Source organism: Lissotriton helveticus, chromosome 8 (genome assembly GCF_964261635.1).
Source record: "Lissotriton helveticus chromosome 8, aLisHel1.1, whole genome shotgun sequence".
Classification (NCBI taxonomy): Eukaryota; Metazoa; Chordata; class Amphibia; order Caudata; family Salamandridae; genus Lissotriton; species Lissotriton helveticus.
The window spans coordinates 1527029343-1527045473 of record NC_136069.1 but is presented as its reverse complement, the minus strand read 5'-3'; the positions used below and the strand labels follow the sequence as shown (position 1 = coordinate 1527045473).

At 41.9% G+C, this 16131-nt stretch overlaps 1 protein-coding gene across 1 annotated transcript in view; it reads left to right on the top strand.

Annotated features, from left to right (window-relative positions):
- Window positions 1-16131, top strand: part of MYO7A (myosin VIIA) — a 319096-nt gene that overhangs the window by 84815 nt on the left and 218150 nt on the right. The window contains exons 5-6 of the mRNA XM_078658511.1: window positions 14471-14629; window positions 15783-15875. Of these exons, the coding sequence (XP_078514637.1) occupies window positions 14471-14629; window positions 15783-15875 (252 nt within the window). The remainder of the gene's footprint in view (window positions 1-14470; window positions 14630-15782; window positions 15876-16131) is intronic.

The window sequence follows — 16131 nt, the reverse complement described above, 5'->3', positions numbered from 1 at the left end:
CGCCTAGCAAGATTGGGGTTCCCATGAGAGAGTATGCGGAATACAATAGGAATAATTTCATTGTAACAGTTTAAGAACATTCAAACTCCATCTTGCTGGGTCAGAGGTGGCGTTCACATGAGCATCTTGACTGTGGCTGCCAGCTGGCTGAGTTCCACTGCCCAAGGTTGTTTCTTGCCTCGCATCTCGAGCATGCGTGGAAGGGACCTTCAAGATGGCTCACGACCCATTCGGACCCCCATTTCCCGCGATACATGAAAAGTAAGCGAAAACAAATTAGCACATAGGAATAAATGAATGTATTACATGTCATGATTTTGTACTTCAGGTTTATCAGTATAAAAATATACTATGCTGTTAATGATAAGTGCAACACATAACGACACGATGAGCAACAGCACGAGCTTCACCACGTTAATACAAGCACGGCCATTTTATGGCTATTACGCATGCGCACCCTTTCCCTCCAAACGGTGACTGCGTCACGACACGTGATTATACCTAACGCATGCGCAGAAACAGAAATGCAAGCAGCGGCCATTTTAGAGTACGAGAGTTATTCGTATTAGTAAAACACATAGGCAAGCTTCTCTAAGATACATGTATATCAAAAATAAAAGAGATTAGTAAAACGTACAAATTTTATGGGGTTACAACACATTCGAGGTTCATGAATCGAGCAAGTCGCGATGCGAAACCTTGCTCTATCAATCCCCTCTTTGATGATATTTACTATCATCACTAATAATGGAAACAGATGCCAACTTTCACACCTTGTACATCTCAATCTCCTCCAACAGGCGATTCAGTTTCTCTTTCTCGTTTTTGGTAGGGTGAGAATTTTTCACCTTTTTGTAAATCTGATTATTCAATTCTTCCAATTCAAGCTCATCCACACCTCGTTTCACACCTCTTCTATTCAATTGGTACTTCTTTGTGTTTTTGCGACATTTGCAACAGACGAATATGAGAAATAGGATGAGCCCTATCACTCCAATTGGCATCAGTACCTTAAACAATAAGCTTTTACCTAAGCTAGCAAACCAATGACCTACATTGGAGAGACCATCAACCAGTCTCTTCCAGGCACTGTCAACCTCGAGTGGTTTAAGTTCCTTTTCCAAATTAGTAATGTTTTTCACATATCTTTTGAGCTGCACACTTTTGTCCGGAATGTAAGTGCAACAATGTTGCGCCTTCAACATCCGGCAGACTCCGCCCTCTTTTGCTAATAAGGTGTCAAGAGCAAGTCTGTTCTGCAAAACCATTGATCTGATCGCAACCATTTCGTAATTGACCAACAGAAATCCATGAGCTGTGTCAGTAGACAGCACATCCACTATAGTGGACAATTTGCAAATTCTGTGAGTGTTCAGAACCACTCCCACTCCAGGTATCAGTGCACTAAAAATGCTACCTATTATTTCACCTACGCTTTCTCTTTTACTACGCACTAAGCCATTAGTGTTTTCATTGCTTCCAGCAATTTCATTCACATGGTATATTTTCGGGAAGACAATGCCAAAATAGCAGCTTCCATACCATTGATCCGGCAATTTGAAATAAGCCTTGTCTCCACATATATAATAAATTCCAGGAAGCACAGGCTCTGACCCATTTTTGAATCCCCAACCTCCAATTACCTTGTAATTGTGCTCACATTGACTGGAACCAATGAAAATGTTATTATAATAACTAGTTCTTTCGCGGTGAAGACAGAGTTTCCCTTTCCTTTCGAAATCCAGCAACAAGGCAGGACCCGCCCCACTACTTGAGGTGCTCTCCATGTTCTCAGCCCATTTAGGAGTTTTCTGTCTCTTGTCATTAGCCTTTCTTTGGAAACTCTCCCTTCTTTTCTCTACCATGTTTAAAAATATTTTCTCTTGTTCATGTAATGAACAGGTCAAGTTATCTCTGTGTGCTTCATTTAAGTCTATAGTACCTATAGTCAGGAAGTATTCTCCCATATAACGTGTAACGTCACTTTTAGTATGTACAGGATTTAGATTTCCACGTATAGGAAGTTCAGAAAATATTACGTCTGCGTTAGAGTAGTAGTACTGTAACGGTCCTCTTTTGTAAAATAAGCTTGCTAAAATGCTACAGGAAATGCCATAGGTCAAAGGTAAGTGATGATAAGTCACGCCTTCAGCTACAGAAGTAGGTAGCTTCATGCAGACATAGCAGTCTTCTATTTCCATAGTTTCTACGTAATGCACTAACAAATTTGCGAAAACGTTTAAATTAGTCTGGTTCTTAACTCCGTGGTAATGTAGTCCTTCCTCATCTGATGCTTCTAAGTCTCGTTTTGTCTGTCTGAGTGCTTTCTCACGTCTTTCTACACTTCGTGTTGTCAATTCTTCAGTGTCAGTAGTCTGAGTAGGGTCAATGTTAGTATTTTTGCTTACCATAAAAGGAATGAAAACTGTTAATCCTATCCAAACTATTATCACTATAGCTATACTACATATACACACTTTGCAGCATGTTTTGCAACAACTGCGACTAGGCCTTCCATTCACTCCTGAATCAGACATCTTGGCTCAGAAGAAGTTTTCCAACCCCTCTTTGTAACTTTACACAGGTATCTTACTCTGTGCAATTTCAGGTGAGCTCGTCTTCTTCAGTAGACAAATCAGCAATCTGTTCTTCGTCACTTTCGTCAGTTATATCAAGATCCTCAAAGTTTTCCAAGATTAAGTAGGTCCACTCAGGATCCTGGTATTTTTCGTTCAGTCTTTTTATTCGATTACTCCTTCTCTTGGAGCTTTCTCCAATTTGCTCTGCAATCCGTGGACTTCTCCTTTTGTCTGCAAGTTTCTCTTCTACTGTTTTTATTCTCAGCCTTAGTCTCTTAATATATCTTGGTTCGATATTTTTCTTTTTCTTGAGTCTCTTGGTTGGTACTGTAATTTGGCTTTCTTCTAATGTTCTTTTGTTTTCATTTGTTTGTGGCACTTCTTCTTTCTCTTCCCTTCCTGTCTGACTAGTTCCAGGTCTTGTATCTACTTCTTCTGCCTGGTTACTAAGCTGGCCTGGTTCAGGTGAATTTTGATTTTGGCTTTCAAATGTCTCTGTTTCTGTGTCCTGAACACGTTCTTCTAATTCTATCTGATCCTGTTCGAGCACTTCGATCCCTTGATTTTCTTCTGCTCGAACCTTTACACTAGTACTAATCTGTCCCTTTTCGATTTCAGGAGTTAATGGAGGTGTGTCAATCGCTTGTTCTGTCCCTATCTGACCTTCCTCTTCGTCCTCAGATTTGATGTGAATCTCAATGATCTGAGGGTCTTCGCCTGTGCCTGACTCGACCTCTCTATTCCACTCTCTGTCTTCATATATTCGCTCTCTTGTTCTGATTGGGTCTCCAATGAGATCTATTAAGGGTATCCAATCGTCTTGGCTGGTGCTCGGTTGCTCGTCATCAGCTACTTCCGGACCAACGTCTACAGGACCTTCAACTGGACTGGTGCTCGGCTGTACGTCATCAGCTACTTCAGGACCAACATCTGCAGACCCCTCAGCTGGACAACCTTCAGCTCCAGGCTCCTCGTCTGGTGTCACCTTCTGGGTATGGCTGGCATGGATCCACTTGGGAACGCCTGCACACTTCACCGCTGTCGTTGTTACCAGGATTACTTGGCGTTTTTGCCCCCACCTCGGTTCAAGGCAACTCGAACGAGTGTGTTTCTTTATTTTAACCCAGTCACCAGGAACCAATTTGTGAACTGGAGTTGTCGGGTTGGCGACGGCGTCTGCCCCAATCTGGCGAGAGATAGAACGCAATTGGTCACCCAGTTGCTTGCAGTACTCAAGTACCAAATCATCAGAAATGTTTAACAGTTTGTATCCTGGTACCCATGCTTGTCTCATCACTCTTCCCATCAAGATCTCATGAGGACTCAGGCCTGTTTTTCGATCTGGAATGCTTCTGAGTCCCATCAGAACAAGAGGTAAGGCATTTACCCAGTTTATGTCAGTAGAGTCACACATCTTTGCCAATCTGTTTTTTATGGTGCCATTTATTTGCTCTACAACTCCAGAAGCCTCTGGACGATATGCACAGTGCAGCTTTTGTGTGATTCCAAATGCTTTACAGAGCTGATCAATTACTTCATTCTGAAAATGTTTGCCTCTATCTGATTCAATAGTGACTGGAACCCCGGACCTAGGTATCAACTCCTTTAGTAGTAGTTTAGCTACTGTCATGGCATCATTCTGCGGGGTAGGGTAAGCTTCCACCCATTTTGAAAATAGGCAAACAACGACAAGGACATATCTTTTTCCTTCACAACGGGGCATGGTGATGAAGTCAATCTGTATTCTCACGAAGGGACCCCCTGATTTCCCAATTTTTCCCAGTTCAACTACTGTTCTTTTACCAGCGTTAAACTGCTGACATGTCAAGCACCCCTGACAAAGGGATTCTGCTACCTTCCTGAACTTCTTGTTGTACCAGGTCTGTTGAAATACCAGAACCATGGCATCCCTACCAATATGTGATCCTCCATGTATTAATCTGGCCATAGGGGCAAGCAGGTGTCTGGTTAACACAGGCATACCATCTGGGCCCACAATGACACCATCCTCACGCCTTGGTCGACAACCAAGTTCCTTCCATTTCTCTTTCTCTTCCCAGGGCACAGCATGATGCCATTCTCTCACTTCATTCCAAGTAGGCACTTCTTGAAACACCATAAGTTGGCAGCTGTTTCCAGTCCCTCCCAGTCTGATATTTATTGACATGCGATCCATAGCACATTGTTTTGCCACTCGATCAGCAAAATCATTTCCCAAAGATACATGGTCAAGGCCCTTTTTATGAGCAACACATTTGACCACTGCCAATTCTTTTGGTAATTGGATTGCCTCTAGAAGGTCTTGTACAACTTTTCCATTTCGAATGGGGGTACCTGATGAAGTCAGGAATTCTCTTTGTAGCCATAATTGGCCAAAGTCATGCACAACCCCATAACAGTACTGACTATCAGTATACACTGCTATTTTTTTGTCTTTTCCCAATTTGCAAGCTCTTATCAGGGCAATCAATTCGGCTACTTGTACAGACTTTACTCCAAATAAACAGGATGCTTCTTCAATTTTGTGTAACGTAACCACAGCGTAAGCAGCACTTAGGCCTACAAGTTCGTGCCTCATGCATGAACCATCCACAAACCATTCCTCATCATGTTTAGGCAAAGGTGTTTCTTTAATGTCTGGGCGTGGTTTAGTACTGAATTCTGTCAGGTCAATGCAGTCATGCTCATTCTCTCCCTTATCTTCCATTATCATTGAGTCAGGGAGCAGAGTGACTGGATTCAAAATATTACACCTGGTAATGACTATATTTGCAGCACCCATGAGAATTCTCTCATATTTAGTCAGCCGACTAGGGGTGAGATACTGAGTTTTTGTGCGAGTCAAAAGAATCACAACTGCATGTGGAACATACACAGTTACAGGATGTCCCATGATAATGGACTCACTCTGTTCTAAACTTGTGCAAGTTGCAGCTACTGCTTTCAGACACCCAGGTAATCCAGCAGCCACTGGATCCAAAGTGGCAGAAAAATATGCCACAGGCCTTCTGGTCAAGCCATGCTCCTGAGTCAGGACTGATAATGCACAATTATCACGAGTGTCACAGAATAGGCCAAAAAACCTTGGAATAGTCAGGCATCCCTAGAGCAGGGGCTGTACACAGACAATCTCGCAGTTGTGTGAAGGCTGTTAAGCTCTCATCATCCCATTCCACTGGGTCCTTTGCTCCTTTCTTGGTCATATTTATCAAATGCTTTGCCAGGACTGCGAATCCCACAATCCATTGCCTGCAGTAACCTACAACTCCAAGGAACATTCTGACTTCTTTCTGAGTACGGGGTAACTGCATCTTTTGAATAATTCTGACTCTCTCGGAGGTGACCTTTCTGATGCCTTTTTCTATCTGGTGCCCCAGATATTTCACTGACTCTTTACAGAACTGTAATTTTTCAGGGGCCACTTTATGTCCCTTTTCACTTAGGTGATTCAGTAGGGCAATGGTGTCAATCACGCAATCCCTATGACTTTTGGACGCCACCAATAGGTCGTCAATGTATTGCACCAAAACAGACTTTCCAGGTAAGACTAAAGATTCAAGAAATTTTTTCAAGATCTGATTAAAGATAGAGGGGCTTTCTGTGTACCCCTGGGGGACCCTATTCCAGACATACACGTGACTGTTGAAAGCAAATGAGAATATAAATTTGCTGTCTGGATGCAATGGGATCGAAAAGAATGCGTGACATAGATCTATCACGGTGAACCATTCAGCATCCCAGGGAATCTGATACAGGATTACTGCTGGGTTCGGGACAATAGGACAACAAGGAACCACAATTTTATTTACCTTTCTCAGGTCCTGCACTACTCTGTATTTGCCACTAGGCTTTTTGATGCCCATAATGGGTGAATTACACGGGCTACTCATCACTTCCTGTATGATATTTGCTTCTAACAATTTCTGTATTTCAATGGCAACACCTGCTCTCACTTCGGCACTCATTTTGTAAGGCTTAGTGTTGGGGTAAACTGCATTTTCTTTCATCGTTATTTGTACGGGGTCTACGTTTTTCATTAATCCTACATCCTTTCCAGTAAAGTCCCATACTTCTGGTTTCACTGTCTGTTGAAGTTCTGTAGGTATGTCCTGTATAGTCATTCGCTTTATTTCCGAGTCAGGTCTGACTAACATTAATTTGTAAATACCATCTTCATCTGGTGTCTGAATTTCGACGCCCTTTTGGTGTGCAAAAGATAGTGCAGTTCATTTTGCACAGCAAATCACGTCCCAGTAAGTTCACTGGACTGGTATCGCAAACGACAAATCTGTGCATTTCTTTAAAGTTCCCTATTGAGATCTCCATTGGTTCTGTAACGGGGGTACTAATCAATTGATTAGATACTCCCACTACTTGGATTGCTTCTCCCGAGAGGGGTAGGTTTGGGACGTCTGCTGTTCTCACAGTAGAACGGGTAGCACCAGTGTCCAACAGAAAAGTGACATCGTTTCCGTCAACCTTTCCTTCAATGTATGGCCCTGACTGGTCTACCGGCAAGGAGGCGCCAAGTACGCACTCCTTGTCCTCCCCTCTCAGGCCCCGTCAGTACTGGTCGTCACAGAAAAAAGTATCACTTAGTAAATACTGCGAAGTTGCTGCATTTCTGTTTTCATTGCCTCCCCAGATCTCTACGTCGTCACCCTGCGGTGATTTTCCCTTAAAACTAGGCTTTGGTGCTCGGGGTACTTGAATTGTTTTTACCTGTTGCTGGTTCTTTCTTGGCTTTTCATTCTGCGTCTGTGGAATTAAATCAGGGGTTTGGGCATTATCATTCTGCAAATAGGGACATTCGTCTCGCCAATGTCCAATTTCTCCGCACTGGTGGCAGGGAAATTTCTTTTTCGCTTCCTCTCTGCTCATTTTTGCTCGGGGCTTTCCTCCACCCCCACCCCCAGGGCTTGAGTTCTGAGTATTTTTGTTTAATTTACTCAGTTGCTTTTCTTGCTGTTCTGCGAGCTTAACTTGGGCCCACATCACCTTCTCCTTCAAAGCCTTTTTCTTTTCTGCCATCTCATCCTCACAGTACTTTGCGTACCGTAGGACCTCATCCATTTTCTTGGACTGCCAACAAATTTTATTATCTTTTATCCACTGACAGATTTCGGGCCTTAAACCGTTTACAAACCTGTAAATGAAGTGGGTCATGTCCTTCATCTCGATGTTATCTATACCACTGTATGTTTTGAATACCTGCAACAACCTTTCATAAAAGGAGTGCACAGTCTCATCCCTTTCTTGTGTCGTTCTATCTATCTTGGTCCAATCAGTTTCCTTTGCAGGCACCTTTTGTTTCAGGTGTTGAATTATTTGTTCATATTTTTTCATCACTTCTATAGAGGGTTCTCCTGTTGTTGAGTCCCTCAGGTATTCCTCACTAGGCCAAGCTATGGCTATTTTACACTCGGTCCACAAATCTACCGGAACCACAATGTCAAAGAACCCATCCAAATCTTTCCACAGGCATTTTTGAACCTTTACAAATCTTTCCACTTGCCTGTACCAATCCACAGGCTTCTCTCGTAATTTTGGGAAATCATTAGTAAAGGACACAATATCCTGTCTGGACCAAGGAACATGCACGTATTTTCCACCTGGCACTTCACGCATGGGGAGTAACGGTTCTGGTTTGTCAGCTTCCCTTACAACAAATTCAGAAGTTACTTGTTTTGATCTGGCCTCATCTTTCTTTCTGGCCCATCTAGCTTTCCACTTTTCCACATCTCCCCATTTCTGCAACACGGATAATAATTCTTTGACCTGTGCCTTTTTCCCGGACACATTCAGGTTTTCCAAATCTTTGTCTGAGAAATCTGCTCTGTACGGCTTCTGTAAAGGTTTCGATTTTGAGATATCTATTCCCATGCTAGCAGCAGTGTCTGTCAATTTTTCATGAAGTACTCGGGTATTTCGGGTGAGACTTTTGCAAATAAACAGCATCTCTTCTTCAGAGTAGGTATTTAATCTGTCTAATCCTACGTTTCCTGTCATTAATTCTTCTATTTCTACTCTCAATTTGTAGAGATCTAAAGGTTTCGTTGGTGGAGTTTGTTTATCAAATTCTTGACTCCATCTTTCGATTTCTTCAGGAGTCACCAACGTGACACTCCTGGTACCCGAAGTCGATTCCATCTGAATCTCCCTCGTGTTGAAAGGGTTATGCCTTTTCTGCATTCTCTTTCCTGTGGTTTTAATAGTTAGATCCAGTAGCGAGACCTCGCACTCGCATTCACTTGTCTGGTCATCTACAATTAAGGGTTCTGGTCTAGGTGGTGCTATAACTGGAGTAATGACTGGAGTTTTCGGACTCCATTGACGGTCCCCATACAACGGAACCACTGGTCCAATAGTTACTGGGATTGTCAAGGCTTCAGGACTTGTATTCAACTGGGAGATTTTCTGAATTATTTCGGCTCTCTGTTTAGCTAGAGCATCTCGTTCCCTGTCCTCCAAAATTCTTTCGACTGAATTGTCATGTAATATCTGAGGAGTTAAAATTGGAGCATAATTCGGGGCAGTGAGATGTGTCTCTCTTGGTCCTTCACCATAATTAGGGTTTGGAAATAAACTTCCCGTGCCTAGGGATCTTGGTTCTTCCTCATAAAGAGGATTTAAAATCGGCATTCCGGAATTTAGTGGCCTCTCCTCACCTTCATAGGGAAGTCTAGCGCAAGACCCCCTTTCTCATGAGTATCTTGTCTCCCCACTAGTGAGTCTTTTTGGGTAGATCTCTCTGGGCTCTATGGGTCCTAGACTTTCAGTATAGGGAGGTATTTGGTAAACCCTCCTACACTTGCGGACCTGGCCTCCTCCTGAGGAGGAAGTCTTCGGGAAATATCTCCTGCACTGGAAGGTCGGTGTCCTTCATTATAAGGAGGCGGACTTCTCATACACATGTCATCTAACAACTCATCATCCGACTCTCCAATGGGCACCCAATGCTTGCATTTTTCTGTCCTCTTCTCCCCCCCGGGAGGACCACCTGCTGGCATCATTGGAAACAATCCCTCAACAATCATATTCTGTCTCCACTGTTTCATCTTTTTATCTCGGGTTTCTTGTTTCAGTTTGGGATAAAATTTTGTTAATCCGTTATCCATTCGTGGCTTATCCCTTTCAAAAGCTTCAATCTCCCATAATTCTAGTGCTTCATACTGCGTTAATCTAGGTCTGGGATGTAAGTCATTCATTCTGGTTCTTAAATTAAATAAAATTCTGCCATTAAATGTACCGTCTAACGGAAAAGCCAATACTCCGTCATCCTTGGTGTACTCCACCCAATTTTCCAACCATACGCAGGTATGGTACCCTTTGTCAAACAACATGAAAGATGCGGGAGTATTTGGTGGTGGAATGACAACATCTTCTGGAGTCCTAATTGGTTTGTCCCTTTTGAAATAATTCTTTACCTTATTTACAAGAGACACTTTTCTCTTATTTCCGTACATAATGTCGTTTTTTACACCTTTCCACTGATCGTTCTCAAATCCCATATACCGTGGATCAGGTCGGGTATGTGGTCTATACGAGTGCTACATACGATTCCTACAAGTGACCTCTGTTTACAAAATCACTTCCAATCTAAATGCGTCTCTTATTTCCGTGCGTCCAATGAAATGCACGAATTTAGATAATCTCGACCAATGGGTGCGCGGCCTTTTCGCGAGACAGTTCTCACGCTCCGGCACTCACCCCTCCTTTACAATTCCAGCTCCGCTACCAGCCCGCTGCGTCTACCAATCCCAGCGCGGCACCGAGTGACGTCAGAGCTGCTTCGCGTCTGACTCCCTCCTTCACAAGGTAACGGAAACTTTCTTTCTTTCTAAAATGCTTAGTGCTTGGTTATTTTACAACGAATACACATTCGCCACTGTGCTCAAGTGTCTAGACAGGAAAGATAATTTTTCACTACAAGTAAACTACTTCCATTTACTTTTCACACGCTATGGGTAGGTCTCCTCTGCCTACTCTTCACTCAAGCATTGGGGAACCTGCTACTTCCCTAGACTCATCCACTTCTCCGGGATATATCCGAGTCTATAGTTTCACCAGCGAGCCCCTTTGCTTTCAGTCAAGCTCCGGTGAACCTGCTACTCTTCCAATGTGACCCTCACTAGGTTATGCCACAATAGGAATTTTGCCAATGAACCTCGTTGCTAACGTTTATTCAATCATACATTCAGAAAAAACCCTAGTTAGTGCTTCCAGTTCTGCCTAACCTGCACCAACTTTCCTTAGAGCAAGTGACCTCAAGGCAAGTGGATTCTATTCACCACTCACCATTCAATTCCCCGGGGATTTCCGACAACACAGATAGCGTTTTATATACGAATGGATTAGTACATATAACAGTATAATAACAAGAATAACGATTTTAAAACATTTCATAATTTTACAAAACAAGCATTTCAAGTGAGTGATCAGATCACCTGAACTACCTATTCCCGTAGCAGCAAATAAGATTTCCTATCTAGCAGTATCCAACTTAGTTAGCCTAACTAATCCTACCTAACCTTTAACTATTCCCTAACCATCCTCGATGCTACCAGAAAATTACTGATAGAGATCGCAGGTCACCTGAACAATATTTTCACCACTTCGGTATCGGGCCCATATATTTCAATTCACCATTTGCATTGATCCGATAACCTTACAACCTACTACCAATAATCATGAGTTCCTTTCTACTATTTCTAGTGTACCCGACTTACCATCCACCGATACGGGTACCTATGACCACGATGGGTCAGGGAGCTAGCTGTAAAAGGAAAGGCAGAAGAAATACAAACCCAACATATAAATTTAATTTTCTATAAAATGACCACGGACAACTGGGAAGTTTTAAAAGATTTATCTAGAGTTCATTCTCGTAAAGCAATAAACTTACAGTTAGGAGACAATCAATAATCAGGATAACGAAAAGCATATAACTATAAAAGAACAGTGTAAGGGCAATCATTTAAGTTTTCTCTAGGTAATAGTAAAACAGGGAACACGCTAAGTGGAGTAAAAATGGCAATGCAAGAATAAACTTTTATAAATGGACAGACTTATGCATAATTAGAATTAAGCTATTGGATATACTTCACAAACCTAAATAAGAACTCTGGAAATCTTAAACAGCTATGAAATGAGCAAAAGTGAAACACGCTATAAATCAAAGTTCAGCTTTGAGAGAGACTGCAATGGAGAAAATGATTTCTAGAAGGTAGGGTAACATAGGAACACGCTAAGAAAAATAAATGCAAATTGACTTTTGTGATATGAAATAGTTGCGGAAAAACATGGAAAATTATCATATGCAAAGGTATGTCTTTATTGAAGCAAAGACAGGAAAAATAGAAAGGTGCAGATTAAAGGGTTTCAGTACGATATTTACCTAGACTGGTGTGAAAACCAACCCTGGCCACGGGTCAGTTAAGGACAGGAAAACCCTCAAGGACGGATAACCCTCAATGGGACAGCAGGTGCAGAATGGACACCCCAGGACAGGACAGGAAAACCAGATTAGGATCAGGACAGGACCACCAGGATACGACCAGCACCCGCAGTTTGGAAGCAACGCCTGCGCTCCACCCTCTCTGCAGCTATCAGTCAGTACCCCGATTGGGTCAGCGAATTCCCCAGCAAAGTGCTCCGCCAACACTTAAGGTTCAGTAAAACCTTCAGAGTCTATGGTCAAATTTCGGACAGAGTGCTCCGCAGCACCTCTGTATCAAGTCACCTATTGAGTGCGTTGGGTCAGTGACAGGTCTGCTATTCGGACAAGTCGGACAAATTCCCTAGATGAACCTAGGCTAGATATACTGTTTTGGGACAGTGTACCACCCTCCAAATGTTGCAAAGTGTCAGAATCCCCAATTTCGATTGGTCCTAAGGTAGGATTTGGTTAACACACCAATCAGAACCGACTTCTGCAAGTCCTAATTTACATTCTAAGGTACCGCCTAGCAAGATTGGGGTTCCCATGAGAGAGTATGCGGAATACAATAGGAATAATTTCATTGTAACAGTTTAAGAACATTCAAACTCCATCTTGCTGGGTCAGAGGTGGCGTTCACATGAGCATCTTGACTGTGGCTGCCAGCTGGCTGAGTTCCACTGCCCAAGGTTGTTTCTTGCCTCGCATCTCGAGCATGCGTGGAAGGGACCTTCAAGATGGCTCACGACCCATTCGGACCCCCATTTCCCGCGATACATGAAAAGTAAGCGAAAACAAATTAGCACATAGGAATAAATGAATGTATTACATGTCATGATTTTGTACTTCAGGTTTATCAGTATAAAAATATACTATGCTGTTAATGATAAGTGCAACACATAACGACACGATGAGCAACAGCACGAGCTTCACCACGTTATTACAAGCACGGCCATTTTATGGCTATTACGCATGCGCACCCTTTCCCTCCAAACGGTGACTGCGTCACGACACGTGATTATACCTAACGCATGCGCAGAAACAGAAATGCAAGCAGCGGCCATTTTAGAGTACGAGAGTTATTCGTATTAGTAAAACACATAGGCAAGTTTCTCTAAGATACATGTATATCAAAAATAAAAGAGATTAGTAAAACGTACAAATTTTATGGGGTTACAACACATTCGAGGTTCATGAATCGAGCAAGTCGCGATGCGAAATCTTGCTCTATCAGTTCCATCCATGCTTTCTTCAGCTTTAGCTTGGCCACGACAAGGTGATGGTCTGACACCACGTTCCTCCTCTCATCAGTCTCACATCCTGCAGGGACCTCTGAAACTTCTTGGCAATGCAGACATGGTCGATCTGGTTCTCTGTTAAGTGGTCTGGTGACACCCACTTTGTGTTGTGTGTTCTTTTATGTGGGAATACACTAACGCCTAGCACCAGACTGTTCAGGGCACAGAGATCTGCAAGCCTTTCACCATTCACATTCATGTTACCAAGGCCACGGTTGCCCATGACTTCTTCGAACCCAGTGCATTATATTGCATGAAATATTATTGCATGCACAAGTTAAGTAAAATAAGTGACTGTAATAGTTAGCAAGGTTAATTTTGTGATTTTGCAGTAATATATTAATAATATACTTACCATAACAATGTAGTGGTAAGCAATTTGCTGTATTAGATATTATTGTGGGCTAATATTATTGACCTCGATATAGTGCCATACAACAAAGGCAGTGTTCTCTAACATCTTTGCATTGGGGTTGATTGTCACTATATTGTGGTTAAAACATTGAACTACAAAAATATTGTATTTACAATATCGATCTTACATCTGTTTAACTAGTAAGTATATAATTACTATTCACTATGCATCCACTTACCACCCCTTACCTTTGATATATGGGTAAGATCGATATTATGGCTGCAATATTTTTATGGCGAATATTTCAACCACAATGGAGTAATAGAATGCATTGTTAAACTTACATATTATTTGCATTCTATATCTGGTTAGAAATATCACTTTATTTAGGTTAATATCTTACTAGTATATATGTGCTTTGTGTTGTTTGATCTCAGGTAATTTAGCCACACACATTTGAGCTAAACTGGAGTGAATTATGACACTCAACGCTTAGATCCACAATGGACTTGATTATGAGTTAGTGGTGTAGTCCGATTCTTAAGTAACCCCCTGTTTTCACATTGGTTGGTATTACAAGTTGGAAGGTATTTAAAATTGTACTTAACATACACTGAGAAAAGGAATCGTAAGTAAGTAAACATTGGGAATGTGGTACTTACCACCCGTGTTGCTCATTGATGAAAGGCTTGTCTTCTTGAAGGCTATTTTCTTCCAGTTGTGCACTCAAAAAAACACTTGGGCTAAATGTTCATGGTGTCTTCCAGCAATTTACTGATTTGAATGTTTTCCCTATTAGCTGTTCGATCGGGAATTGTGTGTCCGGCAGCTGAGGTACTCAGGGATGATGGAGACGATTCGGATCCGGAGAGCTGGATATCCAATACGTTACACATTTGTTGAATTTGTGGATAGGTACCGTGTTTTACTTCCAGGCGTGAAGCCAGCATACAAGCAGGTAATATTCTGTTTGCTCACTGTTTTACTGCTCATTCTGTTAGAAGTATGCATGTTTTTGTAATTGCTTTGTGTGCTTGATCTGCAACTTTTCCAGGATCATAACAAAAATTCAGTATTGTATATTGTCATGCGTTATCCAAACATCAGTTATCCTGGGGATGGGAAGGAGAATGTACGTGTTATCTATTGTGCTCCTGGTGCAATAAGTAGAGCTTCTCTATTTCGAAGTCAGGAAGTTCCATACAAGCTCCGGGTCTTTTATTGTGGTCTGTATTCCACATTGAACTGTTGTGGATTGTCTTTTGTGTATTTTATCATGTTGTGCACAGGCTCTTGAGCCAAAGGTCAACTCTAACACATACATACTTAACAGTAGGTTTATAGATATTTTCTGTCTGGAAGTTTTGTGAACATATCCAATATGTGTTGTAGGGTGACTAGGATGATCTGTGAGGCACACCACATTGTAGCTGTATGATAGTCATATTTTCTTGGGATTTGGATGAACCAATTCTAATTTGTCAACTCCTGGTTTAAAGGACTCTGCCATACCGTAGGGGTGTGCCCAGGATTCTCATTGTGTCCAAGATTCTCACCCACTTTAATCAGTTTAAGGTTTTTGACATGGTTTACCATGTCATGTGCCGAAGATAATTTGAACCAGTATCAACAATGCCTGGCAGTCTTCATGAAGGCAGATGGCGCAATTCTGTCTGGAGTTTGTACTGTCGCATTCCACCTAAGCCCAACAATAGCAGATTTCTTTCCTTTTTCAAGATTTTTCTGGATGATGTAGTTTTCAAAAAGGATAGTAGACTGGGAAGCCCTCTCAGTGCCAAAGTATATTTGTTTGAAAAGTGGTATTGATTTCATGCATGCTTTTCAGGAACTAGGAACTGCTTGTAGTTGCTCATTACACTGTTCACTTTGACACACACCGGTGCATTGTCAATCTTCTGCTGCAGGTAGATTGTGAAATGAACAGTATTGTAGTCATTCAGTCGTGACATGGGAAAATACTTTATTGTATTTCTAAACTGAACAACAAACTTCTCACTGCTCTTAATTAATGTTATGCCTAGCAGGTTACAATGTGTGAATCCTATTGCACCAAGCTCCAATGGCTAATTTCCAGTTACCTTTTTCACCAGGGGGATCTTCGAGGCACATGCCAGCGGATAGCTGAAGCGGTGTTAGGAAGAGATGATGATTGGCAAATTGGTAAAACAAAGATATTTCTTAAGGTGAGACTGTCCGTTCAATTTACTGTGGTGTGGAAGTCTTTTTTTTAAGAGAAGAACTTGCCTTAGAAGAACATCTGAATTTAAGATCTATGAGAGCATAGCTTGTATTACACGTTCTTTGAAAATTGCCTACATGTCAACAGCTGGCGCCATTTCTCCTTCTTGTAACTTCTAGCTACAGGACTATAATAATACATTTTTCCATTTCATTATGCCATAAAATTGTTGATACTATTACCAAATTCAATGATATATA